The sequence below is a fragment of the Pristis pectinata genome, chromosome 26, assembly GCF_009764475.1.
Source record: "Pristis pectinata isolate sPriPec2 chromosome 26, sPriPec2.1.pri, whole genome shotgun sequence".
Lineage (NCBI taxonomy): Eukaryota > Metazoa > Chordata > Chondrichthyes > Rhinopristiformes > Pristidae > Pristis > Pristis pectinata.
In genome coordinates this window covers 31,978,600-31,999,014 of record NC_067430.1, presented here as the reverse complement: position 1 = coordinate 31,999,014, position 20,415 = coordinate 31,978,600, and the positions used below count along the sequence as shown (strand labels likewise).

At 40.0% G+C, this 20,415-nt stretch overlaps 1 protein-coding gene across 6 annotated transcripts in view; it reads right to left on the bottom strand.

Annotated features, from left to right (window-relative positions):
* Positions 1–256: 256 nt before the first annotated feature.
* Positions 257–20,415, bottom strand: part of LOC127583502 (solute carrier family 35 member E2A-like) — a 29,241-nt gene continuing 9,082 nt past the window's right edge. Inside the window, exons 2-9 of one of the 6 annotated variants that reach the window (XM_052039551.1) lie at positions 18,813–19,369; positions 18,039–18,174; positions 15,893–16,020; positions 14,027–14,147; positions 9,889–9,942; positions 8,600–8,672; positions 4,626–4,771; positions 257–1,626 (exon numbers count right to left, since the gene is read on the bottom strand). In XM_052039551.1, coding sequence (XP_051895511.1) covers positions 1,392–1,626; positions 4,626–4,771; positions 8,600–8,672; positions 9,889–9,942; positions 14,027–14,147; positions 15,893–16,020; positions 18,039–18,174; positions 18,813–18,819 — 900 coding nt within the window. In that variant the 5' untranslated portion in view covers positions 18,820–19,369 and the 3' untranslated portion in view covers positions 257–1,391. Of the gene's footprint in view, positions 1,826–4,625; positions 4,772–8,599; positions 8,673–9,888; positions 9,943–14,026; positions 14,148–15,892; positions 16,021–18,038; positions 18,175–18,812; positions 19,565–20,415 lie in introns of all 6 variants that reach the window. The other 5 variants (XM_052039555.1, XM_052039550.1, XM_052039552.1 and 2 more) reach the window with 5 other exon arrangements.

Below are 20,415 nucleotides of genomic sequence, written 5' to 3'. Positions count from 1 at the left end.
GTCACTAAATCAGATTATCTAGTCATGATCATATTGTTACATTTGGGAGCTGCATGTGTGTAGGTTGGCTGCTGTGTTCCCTGCTCTCTGAACAATAGTGACATATTAAGTCACTTCACTGACAGCAGGGTGCACTAGGTCATCCACAGTTCATGACTGTCAACGTAAGTCCTTTTGTACTGTTGGCATTTATCAGCTGACCCCTGGTGCAAGCTTATAAAAAAGATTCCACAGGGAACATTCAGAAACAAGCACATTAAAGACATGTATTTTAATCAAACACAGGAAAAGTACATTATAGTACAGCATAAATGTAAATTGATTTAATACAAATTGTGATCCTGATCAATAATGGAGATCTTTACCGTTCAATTTTCTTAAAATAGAGGATAGAACACAACCCTTGTGTAAAATCTAACAACATAATTTTGGTTTTCTGCAAGTTTAAAAGCACAGACTAGTCCAACATTATAAATACTGGGAGTAACAACCCAATTGATACACGAAGCTAGTTTTCACCATCAGATGTTGCCATTTTGAATCCATAATACTGTTTGAGATAAAATGAAATAACAATCTCGCCAAAGACAATTATAAATGTTGACCAGTATTCCAAGGTGAAAAAGGAAGATGGGGTTTGAAAAATAGTGGTTTACATTAAATTTTAAAGTGCATTTGGGAGGAATCTTTGTGTTACAACTTGTAGAGTTTCAAGTAACTTCTATTAGTCAGGTAATTTGTCTGGAATAGCAAGTACAAGGTCAGCTGCCTGTAGAGTAGCAACTTTCCTGGGTAAAGCAGCAATCTTTAATGCAAGCTCAACTGAGGTTTATCTGTGTGTGGAAGTGCACCCAAAACAGTATTCTAAATGTTAATCTAATTACATCATATTCAAACTTTCACCCTAAATTTAGATTTACATAGTAAACAAGAAATTACTGTTTCATGTAAAATGCTCAGTCCACCAAGATACCAGCACCCAACTTGAAAGAATCCTTGAGATGCCATAATAACGCATGCACTTCACCGACTGGTTAAAGCTCAGCATTTGACAGAAACAGTTCAGATTAGTAAACCCTGAGGAGTAGATTCAATGATTACATACATCTTTACAGTTTAAAGAAAATTCAGGGTGCATGATGAAAATCATTAATGTTTTTAAACAACAAATGGAAAACAATTCATTTAAAAAGTTCAAACATTAAGCTGGACATTAACACTTGCATTTTTAAAATAAGCAAGAAATATTTGGGGAAAAAACAAGTTAACATTGCAGAGTCAATAGAAAATCATCAGCTGAATGAAATGCAGTCCCCTACACATCCGTCTCAGGATCGGTGCTTCCAAGTTTTACAGACCACAAGTTTTACTTGTGGAATATTGGAATGGGTTTACGTTTCAGATTGTTTCAGGTCCTCAGCCAGCAGAGGCTGATCTTCCTGTCCATTATTGTTACAAGATACCAAAGCTTGGATCTGTTGTTGTTGATACTGACGGGCACGGTTGTACAGAAACACTCCAATAATGACCAACGCCGTCCCGAAAGCCGAGTACGCAGTGATCTTGTTACTGAAGATGATGATACTGAGCCAAATTGAAAGGGCATGTTTCACTGTACTAGCAACACTAAATTGGTGGAGACAACATATCAGATATTGAATTTTCCATACAAAATATTTCATTTAGTAAATATTTTGACCTAAAGCCCAAATTTAAAGCTTCCATCATTTTAAAGACATTAATGGTCAGTTATAGTCCAGCAAAGCAACAGTATCTGAATACTGAATAGCAGACGACATGCAGCCTGTCTCCATGAACGAATCCACTGCACACAAAGCAAAGACTGATGTTGATACAACAGGAATGGAAATACGACATTGTTTTAATTTATTTACTCCTGGTACTTGGACAATGCTGGGACTGACAGCATTTATTGCGCATTCCTAATTTCCAGTTAATTAAGGAGACAGTTGAAAGCCAAGCACATTGGTAGACCTAGGGTCATCCACAAGTCAGCGCAGATTTTCCTCCCTGAAGGACATTAGTGAACTAGATGGATTTTTACCGCAATCTGCTAGTTTCATGGTTGCTATTAATACAATAGTTTTTGTTTTAATTCAAATTTATTTCACGACTTGAACTGAAAATTCCCATTCAACTGAGTCTCTGGATCAGTCAGGGCTTTCAAAGGGGAACAGGATGGGCACCCAAGGGAAATAATTTGCAGGACCCTAGTGAAAAGAGTGAGTAGATTGCTCAACAAGGGATAAGCATGGGCTCGAACAGACAAGTGGCTTCCTTCCCTACTGTAATGATATCTTGATTCCTCGTCATCTTTGTATACACATTTGATTAATTTTTGTGCACAATTTAGATTCAGCAAGTTTTATAGCAAGAACTAGAGCAAATACCATAGAAATCAAAGAAAATATGACACTTTATCAATCTCCGTTGGACTAATATAGGCAAGTGTCTGCAGTGCTTTTGTAGATGGTACATGCTGCAGTCACCGTGTAAAGGTGGTGGATAGGGTTACAACCAAGTTACTTTCTGCTGAGCTTCTCAGACGTTGGAGGCACGCTCATCCAGGCAAGTGGAGAGTATTCCACATGCTATACTTGTACCTTGTAATCATGGAAAGGCTTTGGGAGTCATTTTTCACAAGATAGTTAGCTTCTGTTCTGCTCTGATTGCCACAGTACCTGCGTGGCTGGTCCATCTGAGCTTCCAATCATCACAAATATCCTGGTGTTTACACTTGAAGGACTCTGCGATGGTAACACCATTAAACATTAACGATGGGTGGCTACTCTCTCACCTGTTGGAAAAGGCATTGCCTGGGCACATGAGACAAATGTTACTTGCCCATACTAGGTCCAAAAGCTTAGGGCCCATGGGATTCAGGGCAAGTTGGCAAATTGGATCTGAAACTGGTATAGCAAAAGGAGGCAGCGGATGATGGTAAAGGGTTGTTTTTCTGATTGGTTACCTGTGACTAGTGGTGTTCCACAGAGATCAGTGGTGGGACCCCTGCTGTTTGTAAAAAGCGTGAAAGATTTGGATGTGGGTGTAGGAGGCAGGATCAGTAAGTTCACAGATGGCACGAAGATTGGTGAAATTGTTGAGTGTTGAGGGAGGTCTTAGACTGCAGAGAGATATTGATGTGTTGGTGAAATGGGTTGAGAAATGGCTGATGGAATTTAATCCTGATAAATGCGAGGTAATGCACTTTGGGGTACTAATGATACTAGGACATACACCATGAAATAGTAAGGTCCTGGGGAGTATTGAGAAACAAAGGGAACTTGGCGTGCAGGTACAAGATCCTTGAGGGTGGCAGCACAGATAATGTAATTAAGAAGCCATATGGGATGCTGGCCATCATTAGTCAGGGCATCAAGCAGAGGGTTATGGTCCAATTGTATGAAGTATTGGTCAGACCTCAGCTGGAGTACTGTGTGTAGTTCTGGTCACCACACTAGGAAAAAGATGTGATAGTGCTGGAGAGTGTGCAGAGGAGATTCACCTGAGATGTTGCCTGGGATGGGGCATCTCAGTTACAAGGAGAGACCGTCTATTTTCTCTAGAGTGGAGGGGGTTAAGAGGGGACATGACTGAGGTACATAAAATTATGAAGGGTATAGACAGGGTAGACTGCAGGAGACCTTGCCCCCTAGGGTCTAAAGGAAATAGATTTAGGGTAAGAGGTAAGACATTTAGAGGGAAGAAAAAGTGATGGAAGCAGAGTTGCTGATAACGTTTAAGAAGTTTCTAGGTGAGCACTTGAATCACTTCAGCATAGAAGGCTACAGACCAAGTGCTGGAAGATGGGATAAATGCAGGTGGGTGCCCACTGGTCAGCATGGATGTGACAGACCGCATGGCCTGTTTCTGTATTGTATGACTGACTGTTCTCCAGATCCTCCTGCACGAGGGTATGACCTTTTTTTTTGAAAAGTTGCAGATGAAATTGAACTTGTGCAATCATCAGCAAACATCCCCACTGCTGATCTTACACCAGAAGAAAGGTCTTTGATGATGCAACAGAAGATGGTTGGGCCAAGAAGACTGCTTGAGGAACTCCTGCAACGAATGCCTTCCAACAATCGGCACTGTATCACAGCTAATAGAGCCACTGCCAGAGACCCAGATTCAATCCTGACCACGGGTGTTGTCTGTGTGGAGTTTGCACATCTCCCTGTGACTGCGTGGGTTTCCTCCAGATGCTTCAATTTCCTCCCCACATTCCAAGACGTGCGGGCTGGTAGGTTGATTTGCCACTGTAAATTGCCCCCAGTGTGTGGGTGAGCGGTAGATTTGGGGGAAGTTGATGGGAATGTAGTGCGAAAGAAAGTGTCATTAATGTAGGACTGGTGTAATTGAGTGCTTGATGGTAGGTGTGGACTCTGGGGGTGACGGGCCTGTCTCCATTCTGTGTCTCTCTATGACTCTAACCACAACCTTTGTGCAAGGTATGATTCCAACAATTTGTACTTTTTCCCCTGACGTCCAGTGACTTCAGTTTTACCAGGACTCCCTAACATCACACGTGGTCTAAAACTGCAACAACATCAAGGGTAGCCACTCCCATCTTCCCTCTCGAATCTCTCTATGGAGATGCCTACCTGAACGTAACAGGTGATATTTTTCCCATTAAAGCATATGCAGTCACACTCTGAATGTGAAATAAGATTCCGTCAATAAGCAGCAGAACCACAACATCTTGATTAAAACTGAATTCGTGTCCATGCCTTCCCAGGACTGGAATATCCTATAAGATAAAAGGTAAGGAGCTGGGTTATTTACCTTAAGATCAGCTGCAGAAAGGCAGACAAAGCAAGGACTGTATATGAAACATTATATTCCAATAGGAAATTAAATCTGGCCAGTCAACAAAATGGTTAGCAACAATAATACACCAGTTGGTTCTCTCATTACAATGGCTACAGAAAGCACCACTCACACCTGGAGAAGGGAATGTTGCCAGTCTCATCCAGTGTTTGCTAAGAAAATCTAATTGCCTCAGATTCTGTTATGGGGCAAAAAGTCCGCATCTGCACTGTCACCCTTCCTATTTTCAATCTCCTGCCTTTTCTATATGTGATGTTTTACGTTTGCAAGACTTTTCACCATCATTTCTGCATCGTCTATGTGGCATTTTCACTTTGTGTACGTCTGTCCTGTCTCTTCTTTGCCTAACAGACTAATGAGAAAAGTCAGAGAATGCAGAGTGAAGGACAAGTTACAGAATAGATTACTTGCTGGTTTCAGGACAGAAAGCAGGGCGTGGGGATAAAGGGCAGGTACTCACAGTGAAAGATGGGTGGGAGGCAGTTCTCGACCACCGTCAGTGCTGGCATGTCCAAAATCTTAATCATTAAATGTCTACATTTACAGACAATTTGGGGTTGGTTGTCTCTCGTTGATACAAACAAGGGCTGCAACATTAATAAATGCAAACTGAACATATATTGGCAAATGGAAGTCCAACACAGAAAAAACTCATAGTACATTTTGGCTGGAAGAGGGGAGATCAATTATTACCCAGGAGAGGCCAGTTTGGGTGGGGCAGAGGAGCAACAGGATCTTGGAGATCAAATACACCAATTCACAAAGTTGTAGCACAGGTTAGCAAGACTATTAAGAACAAAAGCAAACCAAGTATTATTTTAATTTTAGTGGGACAGAACTGAAAAGTAGGAAAGTTATGGTAAATCTGAACCTTCACTGGACAACACGAGTACCACACACAGTTCTGGTTGCCATAGCACAAGGAGGATATAGAGCCATGAAGAGGGTGCAAAGAATATTTGCACAATGGATATTAGAAATACAAGGGTAAATCAAGAAAGAACAAACAGATTGGACTTCTCTTGAGAAAGGCAGTGAGATGAACTTAAAAGGTCTTTAAAAATTATGAAAGGTTTTGATAGAGTGAATGCAGAGAGAACGTTTCCACTTACAGGGAAGGACATAATCAGAGCCATTAATACAAGGCAGTCACCGGGAAATCCAACAGGGAATTCAGAAGGAACTTCTTTACCCAGAGAGGCAAGAATGTGGAAATTTCTACATTTGAATAGTACAGATGCACTGGAGGTTAAATGAGCATGTGGGAGGAGACAGGGGGTGACAGTGACAGATCTGGATTAGGAAAGATGGGACAAGGCTCAAGTTAAGCATAAATGCTGACTGACGGACAGGCTGGGCCCTATACCCTATGTAATATTTTGAAATACATAGTCTCAGAAATATATAGTCTCAGAATTTTATGCATCTGTAGATCTTTCTTATTGCATTGGTATTGAGGTAACCTCAAGAGTAATAAAGAATTTGGTGCTGGGAGATGAAGTGAACATGGAGATGAGCAAGTTTGATGACAGATATCAGGGGCTTCAAACAATTCCCATTGATGTAGCATGTCATCTTCATATACTATCAGGTGCTTCATATAGGTATATTATCAAAACAACTGACACCAACGTCTGTAAGGACACACTGAAACCAAAAGCAAAGTCAGAGGTAAACTTTAAGGAAGGTGTTTAAAGGAAGAAAGAGAGGAAGGATTTAGGGAAGGAATTTGCAAGTGCAGGCAAGACCACCAGTGAATAAAGGGATTCAAATGGGAAACAATCAAGGGGAGCACTGATACTTTAGAAGGACAAGATTTCAGAGAAAGATAACAAAACCATGAGGGATTTAATAACTTTTTAAAATCAAGATACACATTGGGAGCATTAGAGAGATCCTGGATCGGAAAGTGGCTACACTGATAGGGTGGTAAAGGCAGCACGCTTGCCTTCATCAGTCAGGGCATTGAGTATAAAAGCTGGCAAGTCATGTTGCAGCTGTATAAAACTTTGGTGAGGCCATATTTAGAGTACTGCATGCAATTTTGGTCATCATACAGTAGGATGGATGTGGAGGCTCTGGAAAGCATACAGAAGTTTGCCAGGATGTTGCCTGGTTTGGAGTGTATTAGTTGCAAGGAGGGGTTTGTGCAGAGGCCAAGGGAAGACCTGATAGAAGTTTATAAAACTATGAAAGGCATAGATAGAGTAGACAGTCAGAATCTTTTTTTCCCAGGGTAGAAATATCTAATACTAGAAGACATAAATTTAAGGTGAAAGGGGGAATTTAAAAGAGATTGGTGCGGAAATCTTTTATATTTATTTGTTTTCCCACAGTGTGTGGTAGATTCCTGGAACACGCTGCCAAGGGAGGTGGTGGAAGCAGATAAGAGGCATTTAGACAAGCACTTGAACAGGCAGGGAATGGAGGGATACAGACCACGTGCAAGCAGATGGGATTAGTTTAGATTGGCATCATGGTTGGCATAGACATGGTGGGCTTAAGGGCCTGTTCCTGTGCTGTACACGCTGGGAGAAGTCCCTTTTTATTCAGTACAGTACCATGGCATCTATTTCCAGCAGACTGATTCCTGAGATGAAGGGCTGACACAGGGAGAGAGATTGGGTCAATTAGGCTTATCATCAGTAGAATACAAAAGAATGAGAGGGAATCTATAGAAACCTACAAAAATCTGACAGCAATGGACATTAAATAAAGAAGAATGTTCCCAAAGTCTGGGGAATGTAGGACCAAGGATTACGGTTGAAGGATAAGGGAAGCCATTTAGGACCGAGATGAGGAGAAATTTCATCTGAGTGGTGAAACTATGGAATTCTCTACCTCAAAGCAGTTGAAGCCAGGTCATTAAATATATTCACAGAGTTACATATTGTTCTTAGGGCTGGAGGGATCTTGGAAGATGAGGAGAAAACTGAATGTGGGTGACCAGCCATGATCACATTGAATGGTGGAGTGGGCTCGAAAACCAGTATGGCTCTTGTTTCTAATAACCAAACGAGGGCAACACTCAGCAACCATAAAAAGGCTCATTCTTCTTTACCCAGGGCAGCACCAAAACAAGGAGAAAATATTGTCTCTCTCTGCATAACTTCCCTCCCATAACAAAACAGAGGTCTTTGTAGACAAAAACTGTAATACAATTGACAATTAACCTAAAATTTACTGCAATCAGGTTGAATTTTTTCTATCTCAGACATATCCAGGACAAAAATCTTTTCATTAAAAAAGGTAAAAACTTGTATTTGAACATATTAGCAGTGGATGAAATGTTCATTGTGCTCCATTGCTAAATATTTAGCTATAACATATAACTACAGAACACGTTAAGGGCTGTACAGTGGTGCAGAAGTCAGTGCTGCTGTCTCATGGCTCTCAAGATCCAGTTCGAACACTGACCTCGGATGTTGCTTAAATGGAGTTTGTGTGTATTTCCCAAAGATGTGCTGATAGGGATGATTTACAGGAGCCAGTTAATCCTAAGTGTTGGTACGTTGTGAAGAAAATGCAAGGGAAAACAGCGAATTGATGAGCTTCTGAGAGTGAAGTTGCCAGGCTACTGGGAAGTACGAAGAGGATGAAAGGACTGATGGAATTGCACTGTTGGGAGCCAGAACGCAGACAAATGGCCTCCTCCTGTCGTCAAAGTAAACTGTACATTTGAAAGAAAGGGGGGAAAAATATCCAGACATCTATTTCTGTAAACTGGATCCTTCAGGAGTCCTCTTACCATGAGAAAAATCCATGCTGGAATTAGCATTACCACTGCAGCAGCACTGGTATAAAACTGCAGTTCCGGTGGTCTGGAATCAAAAGAGAAAGTATTGTGAAATATTTTCACAATATGGACATTGGGTCTCCACTGAAAAAAGAGCTTTTCTCCAGTAGACTAGAGGGTACCTGGAATGCTAATTTCACAATGCTTTAAAATTAAATGAAGAACTTTATTATTACAATAAGTTTCAGCTAAAATTCAAGATTACAAGTGGAGAGTAGTGGCTAACATCATTCAATATGGTTTCAAGATTATCATGTGGACGTGATCTGAGGAACGTCTAGGGTTATCCACAGGTGAAGTTTCAACCAACAATTGTTAACAGATGTTTAGTACAACCAACAGTTCTCAATAGTGACTAGATTCTAACATCAGAAACAGTTTCCTTGTGTGCAATTGTGCATAACAATCAAAGTGTGTTGTACCTAAATTTAAACACAAATTTAAACCCCAGGCTATTTACAGCATTCTTCATTTATTAATTAAAAATTTTAGGGAGTTTATCGCATGTCTGAAATGTAGTATTAGTGGTAAATTGTCAGTATACATTTATATTACATCAAATATAATTGCTTTTAAGTTCATTTTGGGATTAGAGTGCCAGTGTTGACTTCATCAGTTAAAATTCAATCTTACATTCTGACTTTCAGGTTACTCTGCATTGTTAACATTGTTATTCACCATGTGTGTGATGCTTAATACTCAAAGCAGACTCAATAGCTTTTAAAGTTACTAATGAAAAATATCACACAATTCTTCATTAAATATATTTTCCAGCTTTCTTAGTTTGAGGTTAAAGTTCTAAGCCTTTCTTCATTACATTTTGTTATCAGATTTGTAAACTAACTTGCTTTTCCTGCACTTGGGAACCAATGTATCGGGGTTCCTGTTGTACAAACCAACCAACCCAAGGACACCAGCCCTGCGGAAACACTGTAGCAAAATAAACTGCATAACCACACCACCGTACACATTCTCTGTGCTGAAACAGGAGGTTGAACATAGGCAACATGACTGAAGAAGCACTTTCAAAAGCAAAATGAAGTAGTAGCAAGACTAAAAGGGAAGCACATTGGTGAGCGGAAGACGAGAGAACAGATTAGCAAACAGAAGAGGAAAATGCACATGCTCAAATATAAATAACTTTGCTACAGTTTTGAAGAAAGTACATCATACAGAACTATTCCCATTGAGAAACTATAACAATGCCAAACTGATAAAATGAAAATTATTGAAAAACTTACGAGAACTTATACTTGTCTCCACTGAGCAACTTCTTAGAGAAGACATTCTGTAAACTATAAAACACAAAACATTTAACACAGGACTAAAGGATATGCCTCCATGTGCCAGTACATTTTCACAGCTATGATAGAAATCATTTTCTTGGCAAGAAATCCATGTTTAAATTAAATAACAGTCCAATATTATATGATTACACCAAAACCACATACAATAAATGAAGAAAGAGACACAGTACTGAAGAGCACTATTTTGCAAATACCATACCAAAAAACAGTACCACAGAAATTATTGAGATTGTAAGCTGATAAAACCCAAGAACTTGATGATTTATGTCCCACAGTTTTGGAGCAGGTAGCTTCAGAGATAGTGGATGGTCTGAGGGTCATCTTTTGGGGTACTATAGATTATTGAATTTTCTTGTGGATGGAAGGTGAACATGACCCCACTACTTATGAAAGGAGGGACAGAGAAAATAGGGAACTACGGACCCATTAGCTTAACATCAGTGGTAGGAAAAATCCTGGAATCTATAACACAAGATGGAATAACAAAACACCTTAAAAATAGTAGGTTTAAGCAGAGATAATGGATTTATGAAAGAAGGGTCCTGTTTGACTAAAATGCTGGAGTTCTTTGAGGATTTGACTACATAAGAGATAAGGCAGAACCAGTGGATCTGAAATATATGTATTTTTGGCAGGCTTTTGATAAAATCCCACACAGGTAGTTGATCAATAAAAATAGAGTACGTGGAATTGGGGATAATATACTGACATAGATAGAGACTTGGTTATCGGATGGATCCTTCTTAGGCTGTGATTAGTGGGATTACGCAGGGATCAAGGCTTGGGCCCACAATCCATATCGATGACGACTAATGAGCATCAAATATCTTAATTCCAAGTTTGCCAATGATAAAAAACTAGGCAGGATTGTGAGAATGGAGGAGGATATAAAGAGACATTGGATACATGGAAAAGCTGAGGGAGTGGGTAAGATCATGACAGATAGAATACAATGTGGAAATACAGGAGGTTCACTTTAGTGAACATAGAAGAAAAGCAGAGTATTTGTTAAATGGTGAGATTGGGTGGTGATGATGATTCAAAGGGACCTTGATGACACAGGACACTGAAGGCCAACAAGCAGGTACAGCCAGTGATTGGGATTGAGTACAGGACTAAGTCTTACTGCAAATGCATAGGGTTTTGGTGAGACGGCAGCCAAAGTATTGTGCACTGCTTTGGTCTCCTTACTTAATAAAGGACGTATTTGCCGTGGAGAGAGTGCAGTCTGGTTTCAGGGATGTCAGGTTTACCAAGAGAAGGGATCAAGTACACTGGGACTGTATTCCCTAGAGTTTAGAAGAATGAGAGATCTCATCAAAACTTTAAAAAATTCTTGAAAGGACTTGATAGGCTAAATGTAGAGAGGATGAAAAGACCAGGGGGCACAGTTTGAGGATAAAGGACGGGCTGTTTGGGACTGAGATGTGGATAAACTTCTTAATTCAAAGACTAGTCAATTTTTGGAATTCTCTACCTGGAGGGTTGTGGGGGCTTGGATGTTGTGTGCAGTCACAACAGAAACTGATAGATAGCTGAATAAAGGGGATCAAGGGATATGGTGATAATGCTGGAAAATGGCCCTGAGATAGAAGATCAGTCATGAGAGTGAAGGGCAGAGCAGGTTTACTCTTGTTCCTATTTCTTATGTTCAAAGACTGCAAATGGGCTTTGAAGCAGTCATTAAACAATATAATTAAATGTTTGAAGATTCTTGATGATTTTTCCATGTCTGTCGAGAAGAGCTCTAACTACTTGAAGAAAATCTAACCAGTCCAACTTAAAGTACATTTCTGGATTTTTAACCACTTTCTTTTAAAAAAAACACAAATAAATGAATACAAGTGAACAGATGAGCTGCAGCTAAACTGTTAGAAATGTGTTAAAATGCATTAATGGAAAATATCTTATATATTTTATATAAAAATATGCTTATAATATCTGGCAAGATCTAGGACAATCACCATTTCAGGACAGTGAGCTGCCCGTCCTTCGTCACACATCCTCGGAAATATGCCATTTCTTCCAATATTTTCCCAGATACAACATTCCAAGAAGAGATTCACTCCTAGCTATTCAGTGAGGCCTTGTGCTGCAAGTGGTCCACCCTGTGAGTCCTCACCCCTAGACCCACTAGCTATGAGGTCCTGCCTACAATATCACAGAATGCACAGTTCCCCAGATACTCCTGCACTATCAAGCTCTCTCAATATAAACACCAGAATTATAAATGCAATTATCTCTCAATCTTAAGGTTGCTAAAAAGGTGCCTGGAAGGTCAGTCTTGAACAAACTTTAAAGGAATGGTGTTACAAGTTGCCAACCTTAGGTTGGGTCATCAGTGCTGCTGCAGGAGTCTGAGGACCTCACTGAGCCCTCATCCCCCTCTCTATGCAATAAAGAGAATAAAATTAACGAGTGTTCTTGATGTTGAAAATCAGAAATAAATCCCTAGGAATCCATATAACACTCTTTGCTGTGACCTCAAAGGTTATTTGAAGCAGAGTAGGGCAAAGGGGTTAAAAATTCTGATGCAAGATCATTGAAGTGAAACATTAATGTTGGTTCCATCTCCACAAATAGTACCTGACCTGTTTAGTAGATCCAGCATTTTTTTTTTAAATGTTGATTTCCAGTCATTCTCTATTCCAAATCATGTAACCCTGTCGATCAATTCTCTCATATCTTGCTTCAATGAGATCACCACATTGTCCCAGACTCCAGTGGGTAAAGGCCAATCCTACTAACTGTCTGTTCAAAGGACAACCCATTCATCCCAAGAATCAATCTAATGAATCTATGTTGCACTTTTAGGGCTAAAATCTCTCACAGTATTCAGAATGACAACCCAGCAAAGTTATTCAAACTCTGCTATTTTATCAGATGGATAATTACCAAGCTTCAGACAGTTAAACTTTAACTCTAAACTGTAATCCTGCCACTTACACAATGTACCAAGTGAAAAAGTGCATCAAATGCATAAGAATATTTGATGTATTTTTGTTCCATTAAATAGATGTTCTAAAAAATACAAATGCTTTAAATTTGTATTAGAATTTAATTACAGGGATTACTGTAATTAGGCAACTAAAATATGGAGAGCAAATTGTTTTCCTCATCTGCTACAAAAACTAAAACTGACCAAACAATGCAAGCAGATAGTAGCCCAAATATCACCGCTCCATAGGGTTTGGAATGTACAACCCAATAGTGTTGTGGACAGAGAAGCCTCTAAAACGGGAACTGGATGCGGTCTTGAAGGAGAAGAAATTGCAACAAGGGGAAAGAGCAGGGGACCCAGAGCAACTGGGTGACCCTTCAAAACAGCCCACGCAGACTCAAAGTCATAGCCACCTCCCATCACAGGTTATTTCAATAATCCTTCATTGAAATCAGAGGGTCTGGGGTTCAGGTTCTATTCCAGGATTTAGTCACATCATCTAGTGAGTGATGAATCTTGTATTCTTCAGATTAAGATCAAACTAGGTCACAGGAGGCATTTCAGACTTGTGGCAATGTTTCTCTCTGAATTACCAAAAACTAATTAATTGTTCATCACATTAATCATGGGATTAAAGTGAATGTACTTTAAAACTGTTCATTGTATACTGAATGTCCCCACAGAAATGCAAAATGTTACAAAGCAGTGTACAAGTTTAAGCTCTTCTTCCTACAATAACTGCATTCATCCTTTTGGATTTAGAATTCATGCAGTAATCCTCAATGAAAAAAGCAACACAAAAGTCTGGCCACTGAGAGGCCAGATCCACAGCAACAGGGTTGATGCTCAACTGCCCTTTGTAAGCTCTGGCACACAAGTGCATCTAGACACATTTGGAATAGGCAATTAATGGTAATATAGCAAGTGAGAACCACCAGCCATGGATGAATAAGTAAAAACATTTTTGATAATTGTGTGGATGACAGCTGGCTTGCAAATGCTAAGTTCCATTCTAGGTCCATTACTTCTGGGACAATACTGCCAGAAGCTGCTAATTTGTCCATTGCAGGAGGATACAACTGGACATATTTGTGTGACTTGTGATTAAGAAAACCAACATTATGTACTTACCAGTCCATGACATTGGTGGACAGGGCAGCTGAGAAGCCAAGCATATTAAAGCTGATTTCTGTGACTGTACACAATGCCAATCCGCCCATTATAGGCATTAAAGACAAGTTAACCCATAAACCTAGCATATAAAAGAGATAATACATAAATACAATGGTCTAGATTTAAGCAGTGCCTTTTAACAAGGTAAAATATCTCATGGCATTTGAAGGGAATGTGCATTCATGCAACAACAGAATAGCACTGTTGCTGTGCTCTAATGATTGCAGGACAAGAGGATAATGTGTGCTAAAGAAATGGTGCAGAAAGAAGGACTTTAGATTCATGGGCATTGAGACTGTCTCTGGACCTGTTGCATCACATTGGGGCTGGGTTAAATATTTCCCCGCAGAGATTTGCTACTGCAGTTGGGAGTGTTTAAACTACTGTAACAGGGAGTGGGAATCAGGAATTGAACTAGAGATGAGAAACAGTGTGCTGCAAGATTGGGAGAGGGAGAGAAAGACAGCTCTAAATTACTGTGTAGTGGCAGAAGGCAAGTACGCAAACTGTGGTAAATAAAATTAGTGAACTACAAGTGATTACTGGGGACTTCGATTATCTCAATATAGACTGGGAACAGTAATGAAAGCCAGGAAAGAGGGAAAATTGCTCGTAAATTCAGAACATTTTGTATGTTCCTACTCCAATGAGGAAATGATTCTTGCTGGGGAGCAAGGTTGGTCAAGGGAGCAGGTGTATGTCAGGGAACATTTAGAGAACAGTGATCATAAAATCAATACGTAAATCAGCACTGTTACAGAGAGCAAGCAACTGAAAGGTCAAATGACCTCCTCTGCACTGTTAACATTTTGTGAAAATTTGAAACAAGCTGCTTGGGAAACATAGGACTGATTATCAAACAATGGCTTTGAGGAAAAGAGAGGAGGCTGGCGGGGAATTCCAGAGCTTAAGGCAGGGACAGATGAAAGCATAATCCCCACTGGAGGACTGAAGATAAATAGGGATGTGTAAGTGGGCAGAATTGATGAAGAGCAGAGATCATAGAGCCATGAAGCATGGAAACAGGCCCTTCAGCCCACCAAGTCATCAAACACTAATTAATACTGATCCTATTTTATTCGCCCCATATTTCCATCATCTTCCCCCAGGTTCTTCCACTCACCTACACACTACAGGCAATTTACAGCGGGCAATTTCCCTACCAACTTGAAAATCTTTGGGACGTAGGAGAAACCAGAGCACCCAGGGGAAACCCACGTGGTCACAGGGAGAATGTGCAAACTCCACGCCATGCCAGAGATCAGGACCAAACCCAAGTTGCTTGAGCTGTGAGGCAGCGATCTTGGGGCATTGTACGATTTGTAAAGGTTACAGAGACTGAGAGGTGAAAACATTGTGCAATTTGAATGCAATGTAGAAAACTTTAAACATCAGTGTACAACATAGCAGTAAACAACATAGATCAACAAGAACAAGGGTGATGGATGAACAGGAATTGGTGTGAGCTGGGACAGAAACAGCAGGGTTTTGGGCATTTGAGTTTATGATAGGAAGAAGCTGAGATACCACAATGGAGTGTGTTGGAATAGTCAACTTTTGAAGTAACAGAGTATGAAATCTTCTACAGTAGATGGCTGAGGCAAATGTTATTATATATGGATGGGATTCTTGTAATTTAATGAGGTGTTGTTTATCTGTTTAGTATAATCTTCATGAATTTAAGGTCCTATGCACCTTGCAGGTTCCCTACAGAGAGGACATGAGGCTGAGCAATATTTGCAACAATATATCAACAATTACTAAAAAATATAATCATTAACTGTAGTAATGCTACTAATATATTTACCAAACATCGCTCCTTACCTGTGTATTCTCCGAGAATAAGTCTAGACATAATGACAGTAAAGATTGGTGCTGAACTTTTCACAGTTTCTGCAAAGGAAACAGCTACATTCTTCAGACTTACGAGGCCCAAAACTACAGTAGCAAACCTGCATTAAAATAAAACATCAGAAAATCTCCTGGTGAAAGTCAAAAGCAAACAAAGTACTTACTGGCATAATAAGTATTAAACATGAAAAAGTCAAGTTTAATAATGACAGAGGATTCAAATAGTATACAAGTTATGAACTAAAAACAGAAAATGCAAGAAACAGTCAACATCTGGCAGCATCCATGCAGAGAGAGAAGATGAAATTTCGGATTGATGCCATTCTTCTAATGGCAGATCATCAATTTGAAACGCTAAATGTTCCTATATTTGCAGCAATTTGTGTTTTTATTTTAGATTTCCAGCACCTGCAATTTGCTGTCTGTAAAATTCTGAAAGTTGAGATAAGAATCAGACCAAAGACACAGGAGCAGCATTAGGCCATTCGGCCCATCCAGTCTGCTCGTTTCCCAAATTTTGATGTTGCATAATCAGAAGCACCCAACTATTAGTACCTTACACTTACCTGTGTTCAACTTTGTCTGCTACAAATGTACTCCCTCTACAAGCCTGTTGGTCCTGTTGTGGTTTATTGCAATCCTCCAACTTATGCAAATTTTGAAATAGCCTCTTATGCAGTTACTGTACAATAGTTATTAATTTGTTGGGAAAAGGAATAATCCAAACAGTGACCCCTGGGTGCTCCAGAGTCTACCCGCTTCCTCTCTGAGGAGCAGCCATTCACCATGTTCTATCTTTATACAATGTCCTTAAGCCAATCTCTTACACACACTGCAGCAGACCCTTTTTAACGCATGGGTTTCAATCTTACTAATGAGTTTATTAGGTTTATCCATATTAAAATGCCCCTCAGAAGTTAATATACATGACTGCAATTACATTTTCCTTGGGGAAAATGTGATTTTCTTAGGAATACAAATATATGGTTCCCTGAATATAGCATCACAGGTAAACAGGGTGGTGAAGACAGTGTTTGGCACGAAGGGCTTCATCAGTCAGAACACTGAGTATCGAAGTTGGGACATTACGTTGCAGTTGTACAAGATGTTGGCGAGGCCACACCAAGAGTGTTATATACAGTTTTGGTTACCCTGCAACAGGAAAGATGCCACTACACTAGAAAGAATGCAGAGGAAATTTATGAGGATTTTGCCAGGACTCGAGGGCCTGAGTTATACGAGAGGTTGGGCAGGCTAGGACTTATTCCTTGGAACGCAAGACTGAGGGGTGACCTTACAGTGGATGTATAACAACATGAGTGGCATAGATCATGTGGGCATCTTAGTCGCCATGGACGAGTTGGGCTGAAGGGCCTGTTTACGTGCTGTATGTCTCTATCCACCCTCATTAAAAGACAGAGGTTAATTAAATACACTGGTACCTCACTTAGCAACAAGAGCTCAGTAAAAGGTAATTATATATAGAGATGCATTACTGACAAAGCTGCTGTGCTGGGAACCTGGAACAAACCCCTACCTCTCCACTGTTGTGCACTGCTGCACTGGAACCCATTTAAGGGCTCAGCATTCTGCTGGTGCTCCTGCAGTAATGTTATAATTTATTGTTGCATGGCTCCATCTGAATTCGGTTACCGAGGCAATGTACAGTAACTGCATGCAAGGGCTGGGTGTTAGGCAGGCTGAGCAAGCAACCATTGTTACTCTACGAGAACCTCTGGGTGAGCTGTGCAAGCCAAAAAAATGAGGAAGAGACAACAGCTTCCATCACATTCAGCAGGAGGTAATGCAAGACTACAATAAAAACCTTCAGCACGACATTTAATATTTTCCTAGTTAGCCCTACTTTGGCTGGAATATTTGATGAGCTGAACTATAATAGTCAGTTAAACAACAGCTGACTTTCAGGGATAGAGGTGCTTTTACAAAGAATGTTTTTCTGTTTTAACTAATATCCAATTATGTACCAACCAGCCTGACACAGGCTTCCTTCCCCATCTTGTACAGAACAGAATGATGCTCATAAATTGAAACATTAAATTAATACATAAAGACAGGGCTGGTTGATTTATTGCTGTAATTCAATTTATTTCCAACTCACCTCATTAATCCCACAAAGAACATAATCATGAGGAAGTTCGGTGGATATTCATTTCGGGATTTATACTGATATAAGCAACAGGGAACATGCATTTTGAAACAACCAATTATAGTGGTTGTAAGTATCTGGACAGCACCTGCAAAAGTCAGACATGGCAAGATGATCATAGATTAGTACCAATACACACCACTTGTGAATCTTCACTAAGTGCTCAGGACTGAAATGTAGTGGTCCACAGCACAAATTCAGAAGCTTCTCCTTGAATGATAATGAAACTGATGTTGGATGGCTCGGGGGTGAGGTGGTAGGGTGGGAGGCAAAAGGCTGTTGGTTGCTGGAGGTGATGTAGGAGAGTTTCTTGCTGTAATACAGACATTCCTGACTGCCTATTCACAGCCACAACAAAAGCAAAATTTTACAGTGTGGGCTATTAATTGCTTTAATTTCCATATAATGTTTTTAATGCTTTCCTACACATTAGAAACCACACAATAGGACAACACATTTAAACAATCTCTGAAATGATTTAGTAAATTGCCTCCTGTTTTATACACTACTGTATTCTGCATAAACATCCCATTAATACACTGGCTTTGGACAGGGTAGGCAGAGCTCACTTCCAGCAGGTATGGAATTTAAAAGCAAGTCATTTAGTTCAAAGCTGCTCATTATGCAAATAGTGACTACTGGCAGAATAGTCAGTTAGGTTAACATTGCTGGTGTAAAACCAGTAATATAACAGTAAAGATTTATTTATATAAAAAAGATACTTACCCAGCATTCCTGGCTCTCGTTCCAGCAAAGTCAGGATGTATTTGTTGAGGAATAGTGTGCAGAAACTGAAAAAAAAACCAGAGGCTGAGGTACATCATGGCCCTGACACTCCAAATGCCAGAGTTGGATTCAATCACTGTTGTCTCTGTGATGGTGATTTTTAAGACACTTTCATCTGTACAACTGTCACTTCTTGTAATTACAAACTTTTCATTCCTATTGAAGAGGGTAAATGGCCTGGAAAATGCTTTCCTTTGGATAGCTTCTCATCAGGATGTTTTTTATCGTCCAACAAAGGTTCGGAGTTCTCATTTAAAGACATTCTTCAGTTACCAGTCTGTAGCTTGGTTGTTTACTGAACTACAATGTTTGAAGTGTACAGTAGAACAAAATGGTCTGCCAATAACATAAAAACCAAGAAAGGTTTGTGCACAAGGCTCTTTTGATGCCAAATGTGTAAATTGGTCGACATCCAGATTTTCTTTGCAGCTTAGATAATTTCTACCTTTTTAATATAACATCAAATCAGCTGCTGAAAGCAGATGTCTGTTTCAAACCTAGGCAGGAAAAATATTTAATATATAAATGTCTCTTCCACAGAAATTTCCTTTTTGCATCCTTTTCTTTTCCTTGGTTTCATGCCATAGACCAAGGGACTCAGAAGAATTGTTTACAGAAGAAACTAGCAAGTTGAGGATTTCAGCCACGTCATCATTAAAGCCACTTTCCGCTTCACTCCCACCCCCGTCATCCTGGGCACGATGGAGGAAGAGAAAGAACAACCAGGTGGAAAATCAAAGCTAGCCAGAACTTTCAGAAACCTTTCCCACAGTAAACATTCTACACGACAAACCAGATATTTCCCACAAACTTTAACAGGAATTTAGAAGCTCTACAACAAGAATGTTAGTTCATATTTACTCAGAGTAACACAAGTAATCCACAAGCATTGCAAATTAGGCTGTGCCATTTGATAGTGCCAACATTGCTTGGTCAGGTGCCGACTGCAAGCATGTCTCTGCGCCGCTCCACGTGCCTCCTCGACTCCCTGCTTCTTTGATGTCGCTCAGCAAGATGTTCAACTAAATGTTCTTGTTTTCTGTCTGTCTGATTACTGTACAGCTTACAGTGAACACAATTAAGATCAATCTATCTAGTACTGCACAAATAGATAACGTATATTTATTCAGTTGAGACAGCAACTGAAGCCACAGTAGTGCTGTTAGCATTTTGTGTAGGGAAGTGAGCTGTTGGGGGACCAATATCAGGATAAAGATAACAAACAAGGTTAGAGAAAATTAAAGAGGAATTATAAAATTGGAAAAAGCAGAACTTTGTAATGTCAGAGTCATACAGCACAGAAACAGGCCCTTCAGCCCAACTGGTCCATGCTGACCAAGGTGCCTTCCTGAGATAGTCCCACCTGCCTGCGTTTGGCCCATATCCCTCTAAACCTTTCCAATCCATGAACCTGTCCAAATGTTATTTAAATGTTGTAATTGTACCCGCCTCTACACTTCCTCTGGCAGCTTATTCCATATACTCACCACCCTCTGAAAAACTTGCCTCTTAGGTCCCCTTTAAACCTTTCCCCTTGCACCTT